Source organism: Onychomys torridus, chromosome 9 (genome assembly GCF_903995425.1).
Source record: "Onychomys torridus chromosome 9, mOncTor1.1, whole genome shotgun sequence".
NCBI lineage: Eukaryota > Metazoa > Chordata > Mammalia > Rodentia > Cricetidae > Onychomys > Onychomys torridus.
This window is the reverse complement of record NC_050451.1, coordinates 105,923,219-105,935,509: the sequence shown is the minus strand read 5'-3', so window position 1 is coordinate 105,935,509 and position 12,291 is coordinate 105,923,219. Positions and strand designations below refer to the sequence as shown.

Here is a 12,291-nt window from a genome sequence, read left to right as displayed (position 1 = left end):
GAGCACATTCACCATGCTCTCGCCAATCATTCCTACATGGCTACAATCTCACTTCTGTAGGGCAAGGCACAGAGACCTAAAATTTTAATGAAGACTTGTGGGAATAAATTTTATTCCAGAAAACACCACAGACTTGACCATTACTACCTGGGAACCCAGAAAAGCAAGGTCTACGTCTGCTCAAAACTAAGGGAAGGGTGGTTTAGTTTATACCTCAAAGTAGGTTATTCAGTTCATTAACATTTTTGTTTATAAAACAATGCTGCTGGGTGGTGGTGTCACACACCTATAATCCCAGCACTTGGGAAGCAGAGGCAAGTAGATTTCAGTGAGTTCAAGGCCAGCCTGGTCTACAAAGCAAGTTCCAGGACAGCCAGGACCGTTACACAGAGAAACCCTGTCTCCAGGAAAAAAAAAAAAGCCAAAACGTATAAAAATTATATGATTCTATTACCCATATATACAACTACCTGTTAATATTTTATAATTTGTTTTATTTTCTGTCTTTAATATTCTCAAAGTCAAGCTATATAAAATTTAGCATTCTGCTTTGTAAACTTCAGCTGCTTTCCGTTTTTGATATTCTAAGAAGGTAAAATGAAGATACACAAATCTCTTTTCGTATTTAGGATACATTTAAACATATATCTTACCAGATTCTCTAGCGCTAAAGTGATCAAATGGGTTTCCTTCAGCATCCGGGTTCAGTAACACCATTTCAAATGGGATCTCTTCCACCTGGGGACTCTCCGAGTCATCTGTGCAGGTGTACTTGTCTGCATAAAACACATGCCATGTCTGGGGAGCCGGGGTCTGGGACACTGTCAGGTTATGCTCTGTCTGGTTCATTGCCACTGAGAGAGAAAGAAAACAGCACCTTTCAAAGCGATCTTCTCAATGTTTTAGTCACAGAATTAATTTGAGTTTAAAATCTTTTTTTTTTTTTTTTTTTTGCCTCAAAAATTCAAGTCCTGGTGTAATATTAGAATAAAGCATAGAGACTATAAAGCAGACTAAAATGAACAACTTAAGCAATAAAATCACTATAAAAGTATCAATAACATACCACAAAAGAGAAATGGTTTCATTGAAACTGAATTTTTAGTAAATAGTTACAAAGTTTCCAGTGGATTAGCAACATATAAAAATTATTTTATGTGGTGAAGTATACACCAAACAATCATTTTAAACATGTGATCACAGCATGCAGCAGCTGCAACCACAGTTTTGGAAGTAACTTCCTTAATTTAAATTTAAAATGGCATCTTTTGCTAGGAAAATCCTTATATCCAAAAATTATGCCTGTTTAAAAAAAGAAAAGGCTTCTTCTGACTGGTCTTTCTTTTCCACAGGTACTATTAGTAGTAAAAAGAAACGACAACAATTCTGGGTCAGATCCGTACACGGGAGTAAGACACGGCAGGACAAACCCATGAATGCTGGGAGAGGTCTGTACTGGAAGCTGGCTGCAGTATTGTGCCAACTTGACACAAATTAGTTATCTCAAAGGAGGGAACCTCAGTTGAGAAAATACCTCCATAAGATCTGGCTGCAAGACATTTTCCTAGATTGATGGGGGAGGGCCCAGCCCACGGCCTGTGGTGCTATTCTTGGTGGTCCTGAGTTCTGTAAGAAAGCAGGCTGAGTAAGCCATGAGGAACAAGCCAGTAAGCTGCATTCCTTCACGGTCTCTGCATCAGTTTCTAGCTCTAGGTTCCTGCCCTGTTTGAGTTCCTGTCCTGACTTCCCTCAATGATAAACTGTGATGTGGAAACATAAACTAAAACAAGTATGATGCCTGAATTTTTGTGTGTACAAAATAAAGATAAGACCCACAGTAAATAACTGATGTAAAGACTAATCCTGCGAATCTTCTAGTACAGTACTTGTCACTCATGTGGGACTAACTCAATGTTGACTCTGCCAGCCTCACTCCAGCTTCAGTGAGCGCTCCCATTTAATTCCAGTGCTTGGGAGGCAGAAACAGGTGGCTCTCTAAGCTCGAGGCCAGCCTGGACTACATACAGAGCGAGTTCCAGGGCAGCCAGGGCTACACAGAGAAACCCTGTCTTGAGACCACCCCACCTTCACCCTCCCCCCCAAATACACAGATTCTGAAAAACTGTGGCTAAGATTTCAGTTTGTGTCACATTCTCAAAACTGAGTAAGAAGTTAATGGACATCAATATGGGGCTCAATGAGCCTGCTTAAATGTGGGCGTGTCCTCACAAAACAAGTCTTTGCCATGTTGCTGTTTGCAAAACTGTGACATTCTATCTCCACCGCGAGGCGGCTCTGCATGCTTCTCCTTAAATTATACAGATGCATATAAACAGAAACACAGCAGTGCTTCCAAAAGCGACGCTGCATTTGGTTTGTCTCACTGTCTTTTGCAGCCAGCCTCCTGACAATACTGTTATTGTTTTTGAGACAAAGGACTACAACACAGCATGCATGTTCTATGAGGGTGTAATTAGTATCTCAAATATTAACAAAATGTGAATCACTGAAGTAGTGTTGAATGGCTAATTGTTCAATCATTATAAAAAGAAATGAATACTGTTAACCAGAACGCATAGTAAAATACTAATGCCTAAAATGATTTTTAAAATATACCAAATACACAAAAGGGATCATGTGCATGAGATGTGCATAAGAAAGCAAATTATTCTCTATGTAATACTGTATTTAAATACTTGATCTGACAACAAATTATTTGGCATCTGTTAGTTTTTAAGAGAAATTTATACTGATTTTCAGTGTCTTTAAATGTCTTGTGTGCTTGTTTTTAGCTAAAATGGACAAAGTAGTTTCTAGTTTAAAAAAAAAAGCCTGAGCTGGAGGCATACCTTAGTGGCAGTTCACTTACCTTGTACCAAAACAAGACTCAATTCCTATACAACAACAACAACAACAACAACAACAACAACACACACACACACACACACACACACACACACACACACACACACGAAAAATCTTTTATGTTGGGGATAGAGAGATTGCTCAGTGGTTAAGAACACTGTTGCTTCTGCAGAGGACCTGGGCTCAATTCTCAAAACTCACAAGTGCGCAAAACCACCCCTAACTCAGTTCCAGGGTATCTATTCGCAACACTCAGCACAGATATTTCAGATTGATCCTCATTTTCATTGTGTACCAGCAGTAAGGGCAGGGCAAAAATAACAAGCTTATTAAGGTTGTTATTCTGTAAAAATCAGATTACTAGTCTGAAAATGGACTTGTTCCTAGGGATTGTTATTAAGTGGCATTATTACAGTGTCATGAAACAATTGATACGCTTTTTCACTGAAGGCTCCTGAGCAATACATTATAAACATGACCATTAGTAGATTAAAACAGATTTTAAAGCTAGGATTTTGTTGAAAAAAAAAAAAACTGATGAAATTAATAAAGCATACATATATAAAATATATATACACCAGCTGGTTTGTCAACTTAACACAGCCAGAATCACCTGAAAAAGGAGCCTACATTAAGAAATTACCTCCCAGGCCTGTGGGCAAGTCTGTAGGGCACTTTCTTAATTGGTGGCTGAGGAGAAAGGGCCTAGCCCACTGTGGGTGACCCTCCCCATGAGCAAGTGGTCTGGTTGCATGAGAAAGCGGACTGAGCAAACCATGGGGAGCAAGCCAGTGAGCAGCACTCCTCCATGGTCTCTGCTTCTGTTCCCACCCTGCTTAATCCTGCCTTGGTTTCTCTTGATGACTGACTATTATCTGTAAGCTGAAATAAACCCTTTCCTCCCCAAGTAACTTCTGGTCATGGATTAATTAAAAGAGAGGCAAATTAGAACACAATGGTTTGTTTGTTTGTTTCCAAGACTGGGTTTCTCTGTGTAGCTTTGGAGCCTGTCCTTCGAACTGGCCTTAAAGTCACAGAAATCCACCTGCCTCTGCCTCCTGAGTGCTGCGATTATAGGAGTGTGCCACTGCCTAGCTAGAACACAATGTTTTATACAAAATACTTAGGTAAAAAATATATAAAAACTATGCAATATAGATAAGCATATTTTTTCAGTACTTTATTTTAGGTCCTCAAATTTAACAAGATAATCTTCATTCCTCTAAAATTGCTATTTCCTGTTATCTCTCTTTTGCTTGAATTGATGTATGTATGGTACATATGTTAGGTGAACCTGGATGCCAGAAGAAGGCATCAGTTTCCCTGGAGCAAGAGTTACAGAGTTGGGAGCTGCCAGATGTGGGTGCTAAAACTGAACTCAGGTTCTCTGCAAGTGCTCTTAACCACGGAGGCATCTCTCCAGTCCCTCTGTTATCTTTCATTTCATAATTCCAAAAAATACTCCTGTCTTTCAAAGAATGGGGAAGAGAGAATAGATGGACACCAAAAAAGGCAAAAGATTTCATTAGGTTAGAGTCCCTTACCTACCTCCATGATGAAAGGTAGTCATTCCAAGCCAGGAGATTGAGGCACATACCTTTAATCCTAGCACTCAGAGGCAGAAGCAAGTGGATCTCTGAGTTCGAGACTAGCCTAGTCTACAGAGTGAGTTCCAGGACAGCCAGGGCTACATAGAGAAACCCTGTCTTGTAAAACTCCCAGAAGGTAGTAATTCCAGCTGCAGCATTTTAGGTAGGGACCTAAACACGGACCAACCTGCTTGTTTTACAAAGTACAGGTTTCACAAGTCACTAGCAGTGATTTCCACTTGTGGGTTTGCACTCTGGCAATGTAGCAAATGGCGTTTCTGTAAATGGATAAAGAATATGGTACAATATGGACCACATGGTGTCAGGACACCAAGGCTTTAAACAGCTGACAATTTATACTGGAACAAGAACAAGTTTCTGTTGCATCAGATTAAAAACAACAACAACAAAAAAAACCAAAAAAACAACAACAGCTGGCAAACTTCCCTTCTTGCTAGTCAAGCATGAGGGTCTGGGGCTGCTCATCCTCCAGGCACTTATAAAACACATATTTCATTGACACCAGGTCTCATAAGTTGTCATTCCACAGTATACCTTGTAAACAATATTCACTGCACTTACTGTAACTGAAATTTCATGGCATGCTGTTTTAGATTTAGTAATTTTTTTTTTGAGCTGAGGATCGAACCCAGGGCCTTAAGCGATCTACCACTGAGCTAAATCCCCAACCCTAGATTTATTAATTTTAATTACCCATGTGTGTGTGAGAGAGAGGAAGTGTGGGTTTCTGTAAATGAGTGAGTTGTCTGCAGAGATCAGGTGTCAGATCCCCTGGAGATGGACTTACAGGAGGTTGTGAGCCATCCGACCAGACTGCTGAGAAGGAAAGGACTCAAGTCCTTGCTGGGGGACGTCTTTCTGCACACTACGAATATACGTTGTTCCCATTGGCTAATAAATGAGCTGCTTTGGCCTATGGCAAGGCAGCTTAGAGGCAGACGGGAAATCAAAGGAGAGAGACAGGAAAGAGAAAGGCGGAGTCTGGAGAGAATGCCAGCTTGCCGCCCAAGGAGCAACATGCCAGCAGACTGGTAAACCCAAGGAGCATATGGCAAAACACAGATTAATAGAAATGGGTTAATTTAAGATAAAAGAGCTAGCTAGCAAGAGGCCTGCCATAGGCCATATGGTTTGTAAATAATATTAAGTCTCTGAATGATTATTTTGTAAGCGGCTGTGGACTGCGGGGCTGGGCAGGACGGAGAAAACTCCAGCTACACAGTAAGCACTGAACACCTGCGTCATCTCTCCAGCCCTAACTGTGTGTTTACTCACACTGATTACCCTTAAGGACTGTCTGTATTGTGCTTACCCATGTATTGGTCATGCCTAGCACTGTGCATACAAGCACACAATTGCTCAGTGAAGGGACGGATGGATGGACACGCAGTTTATGGTACTGCTGTTACTGACCAAATTTTGAAAAAGTAAAACAAGACATGGAAATCATGACAAATGCTGTTGAGGAAAACAGGAGTAGTCAAGGCGGGAGAGCTGAGGGAACAGCAGCTGAGAAGGGAAATGTAGCAGGAATCTTAACAGGTCTTATTAATAAAATCAAACCTGAGGCCAGGTATTGGGGTGAACGCTGGAAGATCAGAGAAGCAGAACAAGTCACAACCTCACCTCACAAATTCCTCAGCTGATCCCGTTTCCTCAGACTGGAAGCCTCTGAGTCCTCATCCAAATGAATCTCAGCTGAACTGCTGCTCAAAAGCCTAAAAGCTTTACCAGGCTATAATTCCTCGTCATCACGCCTTAAATACCTTTCTGCCTCCTGCCATCACTTCCTGGGACTAAAGGCGTGAGTCACCATGCTTGGCTGTTTCCAGTGTGGCTTTGAACTCACAGAGATCCAGATGGATCTCTGCCTCTGGAATGCTAGGATTAAAGGCATGTGCTACCACTGCCTAACCTCTATGTTTAATATTATGGCTGTTCTGTTCTCTGTCCCCAGATAAGTTTATTAGGGTGCACAATATTGGGGGAACATGTAGTTGGAGTTTTCCTGCCTGGCCCAGTCAGGACAAATCTCTCTTACCTGCCAGTCCCACAGTCGCTCAGACCCAACCAAGAAAGCACACAGAAACTTACATTGTTTACAAACTGTATGGCCGTGGCAGGCGTCTTGTTATCTACTTCTTCTATCTTAAATTAACCCATTTCTGTTAGTCTATACTTTGCCACATGGCTTGTGGCTTACCAGTGTCTTTACACGTTGCTTCTCATGGCGGCAGCTGGCAGTGTCTCTCTCCAGCCTTCTACTTCCCAGAATTCTCTTCTCTCTGTCCCACCTATACTTCCTGCCTAGCCACTGGCCAATCAGAATTTTATTTACACAGAGCGATATCCACAGCACTTCCCCTTTTCTTTTTTTTTTTTAAGGAAGGTTTTAACTTTTACATAGTACAATTACATATAACAAAACAATTATCAAGCAAGAATTATAGTTACATTATTAAAGAAGATATACTATCTATCTTATATTTGCGAGTCCACGGTTTTATATCTAATTTATCTTTTATCATAACTGAGAAAATTATAACTATCTAGTCTTCAACCATATCAAAGACCTCAGAAGGATATAATATTGCCTGAGAACTGGAAGAAGGATGCAAGCATTTTTCGGGAGTCTTGTAAGAGTAGACAGAGACAGCTGGCAGCCTGGACAGTCACCTAATATTCCTTTGTAAAGTTGGGGCATTTGTCTTCAGCCCTCAGGGCTAGAGTCTCTCGATCACTTCTCTCAGTGACCTGTAGAATGTCTGGCAGTTTCCTCTGCAAAGCAGGAACCTGAAGGACCATTTTGTCAAGCCAAGTTCAGTGGTCACCTTTCTATGGGTTCTGCATGTCCAGTTGATCAAGCAGTCCAGGCAAGAACAGTTTCTTGCCCAAATGGCTATTTTTGCAAAGGTGAAGATAAGATATGAAATGTCTTCAATGCCCATTCTCCTCTCTGAAGTAAATTGGTGCTGCCAGGAGCAGACATGTCTCACTGTCCAGAAAAATCTAAATTTTAAAAATATTTTAAATGCCATATTCTGAAGGTCTTTGAAGTATTTGAAGATTACCTATCTATCTGAAATATCTCTATGTATACCTAGAAGACTTAACTAACATGGCTATGAGTATGATTATCATAGATGATTAATTATTAATCTATTTTTAATTATCCATTACAATTTTAAATGAGCTATACAAACATAATACCTTAAACAGGAGTAGAAATATACACATAGTATAACAAAATTAACTTTAAGTTTGTATCAATAAACTAAAATCTATACCAATGTAAAACATTTTAAACAAGTTGTTGCTCTTTAGAAGTAAGTTCCTTAATCTACCCTTTCATCCTATTATATCTGTATCAGGAACACAATACTACCACAGGGAAAGCCTGTGCAAAGGCCCGAGAGAGCATTAATTGAGCACAGACAATAAACTGAGGGAGTGATGAAGCTGCCCAGTGGAGATCCCAGGGTTCTGCTGATCAAGCTTGGGGCCTTCAAGCATCAGAGGAGCAGGAACACTCCAATACTCTGATGGTGTGGAGACAAAGCAAAGGCAACATGACCAAAGGTGCTGTGTAGAAAGACCACTGGTGACCAGGCACAGTGGTGCATGCCTTTAACCCCAGCACTCTGGAGGCAGAGGCAGGTGGACCTCTGTGAGTTTGAGAACAGCCTGCGCTACATAGTGGGTTTCAGGCCAGAGAGCAGATGTTCAAAGGGGATTTGGAAGCAAACCCTCAGGACTGAAGTGGAGGAGATGGATGCGGACAGTTCCAGAAACAAGAAGTGCTGAAGAGTAGGATGGGGAAGTTGGATAGGGAGCTCAGTTTGAACACTAGAGGCACAGAAGAACAAAGGAGGAGGACTTCTGTTCACAAGTGAGATGCAGAGATGAGCAAACGTGACAGAAAGGAAACACAGGGATTTGTACAAATTTCAAGACAAGTTCAGAGATTTAGGGTTGACGTAAATATCTGTAATACCTTCGATACCCAAATCCAGTCACTCAGGTCTCTTCAGCATACCACTGATCTCAGCTAATAATCTAGGTAACAAATATCCTCGATGGACACCGGTGACCAGGGAACTATTTTCTTTCCTGCTCTCACTGCTTACGTATCCAGACAGCTGACTGGACATTTGGAATGGGAACACTCTACCTGGCTCGGCTATGAGAAAACCAGCACAGTTCTGCATGAGGATGATGCTTATGAACACAGGAGAAAAAGGGAAGGGGATGGTTGTGCGTTATCATGGACGCCGAAGTGGTTGGAATGAGGGTGGCCCTCCCAGACTCATGTATTTGAACACTTGGTCCCCAGTTGATGGAGCTCTTTGAGGTTTTCAGAAGACTTGTACCATTCCAGTATGGATGAAGATGTGAGCGCCTGGCTACTGCTCCAGCTTCCTGCTACCACGCCTGCCTGCCTGCCTACCTGCCTGCCTGCAGACTCTCCAGCCCTCGGGGACCGTGAACCCAGCTCAACTCTCTCATGAGCTGCCTTGGAACTAGTGTCTTATTACAGCAATGGAAAGTAACTAATACAGACCTTTAACCGTGTTTCCTACAAGCAGTTAATTTCAGGGGAATAACAAGTACAATGGAATATAATATACCTTAGTATAGACATATATCTGCCATGGTGTACTATACGTCAACACTGAAGGGGGTTAGGAACACATCTGATGGTCAGAAAAACCAATATACTCACTTGTCAGCTGAGCTCTGGATAGCCTCTCACTACAGCTATATCCAGGACCGCCCCCCTGCAGCTTTAGCCATTCCTGGGCTTGGAACAGGTAGAGTTTAGCTTCTTTTCCAATGGCCACTGCTATGTTGTTGATTCTGACACACAGAAGCGCATGGTCACCTTGACATTAAAACAAAAATGATCAACTAGTTTGGTCTTATAAAGAACAAGGCAGTAGGACAAGTCTGTACCTCCATGTATCAATATGGGGATTGTATGTTCTTAAATCCCATCTATGTAAATTAACCACAGCATAACAAACACCTCATTCCGGTGTAAGGGTTTACCCAACACGGAACGTATCTGTTTAGCTGTAGTGGCAAATGGCAACGGTTCACTGAATAGAGAGCATGATCTGGGACACATGGACACTCATCATAGAATTTCTGCTTCACTCTACAATCCACCTCATTCATCATATACACTTGTTCATAATCTGTAAGACTTCTTGCTGAAGTATCTTTTTTAAACATAATACGCTATTAATGTCTAATTATATATATTTTTGTTGTGGTGGGGGGCGTTGTGAGACAGGGTTTTTCTATGTAGCTCTGACTATCCTGGAACTCACTAGACCAGGCTGGCCTCAAACTCACAAAGATCCACCTGCCTCTGCCTCCCGAATGCTGGGATTAAAGGTGTGCACCACCATACCCAGCCCCTAATTATAATTTAATGTGAAAATAAAACACAGGTAATAAGTTTAAATATATGTGTTTGGGGTACCTATTTTACACCCCAAACATATTTTTACACTTATGACTTTTACAAAAGAACTTTCAGCATGATATATTGGATGAGTAATAACCAGTGAGCTCAGCTGCACAGCAAACCAAGACTCCAGTTGAGGAGCTGAAGAGATGGCTCCATTGTTAAGAGCATGTGCTGCTCTTGCAGAGGACATAGGTTTGGTTCCCAGCACCCCTGTGGCAGCTCACACCATCTGAAATTCCAATTATGGGGGATCTGATTCCCTCTCATGTCCAAGGGTACCTGCATGGAAGTGACACACATAAACTCATGCAGGAATGCACACTAAAACAAAAATAATAATTAAAAAAATTAGTATGTAAATATTGAAAAGTAGTTGCCTTAGGGGAAGGGATGCTAGGAAAGAGGTGAAGCAGGAGACTTCTTAAAATTTTACAATTTTCTATTCTTTTGGGTTCTTAAGTTCTTTTGTTTCTAGAATTATTGCTTTGGTTAAAGCTTTTCAAAAGGTTAAAATGTACAGTGTACATAAAGGGTAAGTCTCTTACAATAGCTGGTATACTGTATCAGGTTTCACAAAGTGGCTCAAATTGTAGGAAGCTGCAGTTCTGTTTCAGCTTTATTGAATTAAAGTGGAATCGATCAAAACTTGCTAAGAACTATGCATAAGAGAATTATATTGCATAATATATAAAAGAGAGAAACTGTACATGGGATATCCCTTCTCCAATCTGTTATGAGACTTATGATGCAACATGTAACATATTTTTTTCATTCAGCTGATGCTTGTAACACTTCCTGAACAACATCTTGGGTGTTGACAACCTAGACTGTTTCATGTTCCCCCTCGTGTTCACAAGGTAATCATGATCAGGGTCATGTGTATCTCTGTGGGGCATGAACAGCACAGGTCTCAGCTTCCACAGATCCTTGATTTACCAGCACTATCCAGATCATAGTGACAGCACGGTCAGTTCTCAAAGGACTGCCCCAAAGTTAAGAGACTGAAAATATGACAAAAATGCAGCAAAACTGTTTATTCAGGGGGTCTCTTCTCCCTTCACCCAGGCATATTCAGATTTTGGAAAATTTGGAAAATTTCTCAGATATTGTAAAACCTTCAATTTTTGTTTTTACAGCATCCTTTTACACCATCAATTCGGCAAGTTTCCAGGACTTGACATTCCTTGCCACACTCATTTCTATTACCTTCTCCTAAGACCACCGCCCCGCTATGTAGGCACACTGATATCCAGTCGCAGGTAACGCAGCTTGATCATATAAGCCAAAGACCCGAGCTTCATTAAGGAAATTACTCACTTGAGATGCAGTTATGTCAAATTCAATGTAACAAAACACGCTGGAACTAAGAGCAAAAATAAACTGGGGCAAAACTGACAGAATGAATCGCAAAATCATCCCCGAAAGTTATCGATTTTCCTGGGGGATACCAGGAAGTAAGAACGAAACGCAGCCCTTTCAGACAGGCCAGAGCGTATCAACCACGAAACTTCGCTAAACACTTAAACGCATTGCCACCAACTGAACTCCAGACACATAGTAAATCTACTGCACGGCAGCGCGGTAACCAAACTGTTGAAGCACTGACAGATCCCAAATCCGCTCCAAGTAGGTTTCCTGCAACCAAAGATGATAGGCTCCTGGGCTGACATTCACTCACAACCACAGGGCCCAAATGCGCACAACGAGGCCAAGTGCGGAGTTGGGGACCGGCTCTGGGAAGATGCAGCAGAGCGGTCCTGTTGGCACGGGGAGCGTCGGGGAAATGGAAACCGCTTTCAGGTGCCGTAGGCTGCGGCCTGGTGAAGGCGCAGGGCCGCGGCGACGCGGGGATCCAGGGGAGGCCGGGACGACGTGGCTGGAGGGAGGCGCCGCGGCCGCCGCCTACCGACCCCGGGCCTGCGGGAGGCCGCGCGCCTCCATCCCTCGGCCCGCCCCGGACCTACCGTGGAATTCGAAATGGCCGATGCTCTGGCCCTGGGCGTCCCGGGCCGCAGCGCTGCTGAAGCTGCCCCGCAGGGTCTTGCCCTGGACGCCCTGCGGCCACCAGCAGCTGCACGTGAGGGCTACCGCCAGCAGCCGCAGGCCGCCCATGCCCGCAGCCCGCTCCACCGCGCGCCGGGCAACCGCCTAGGGCCTGCAGCCCACGTCGGCAGCGGGGGGCGGGGCGGGGGGCCGAGGGGGCGGAGCGTGAGGGTGACGGCCAATGAGACGCGGGGTCTCCGCCACGAGCCGAAGACGGCAGCCAATCATCGGCCATGGTGGGCGGGACGAGCAGCAATGCCGGTCCCAGCGCTCCCCAGCCGTGCTAGGCTAGTTCGC

General features: G+C 43.1%; 1 protein-coding gene across 1 annotated transcript in view; it reads right to left on the bottom strand.

Moving 5' to 3' along the window:
• Gpr180 (G protein-coupled receptor 180) overlaps positions 1-12,129 on the bottom strand; it is a 28,287-nt gene extending 16,158 nt beyond the window's left edge. The window contains exons 1-3 of the mRNA XM_036199540.1: positions 11,916-12,129; positions 9,199-9,357; positions 654-854 (exon numbers count right to left, since the gene is read on the bottom strand). Coding sequence (XP_036055433.1) covers positions 654-854; positions 9,199-9,357; positions 11,916-12,063 — 508 coding nt within the window. The 5' untranslated portion in view covers positions 12,064-12,129. The remainder of the gene's footprint in view (positions 1-653; positions 855-9,198; positions 9,358-11,915) is intronic.
• Between the last annotated feature and the right edge of the window lie 162 nt (positions 12,130-12,291).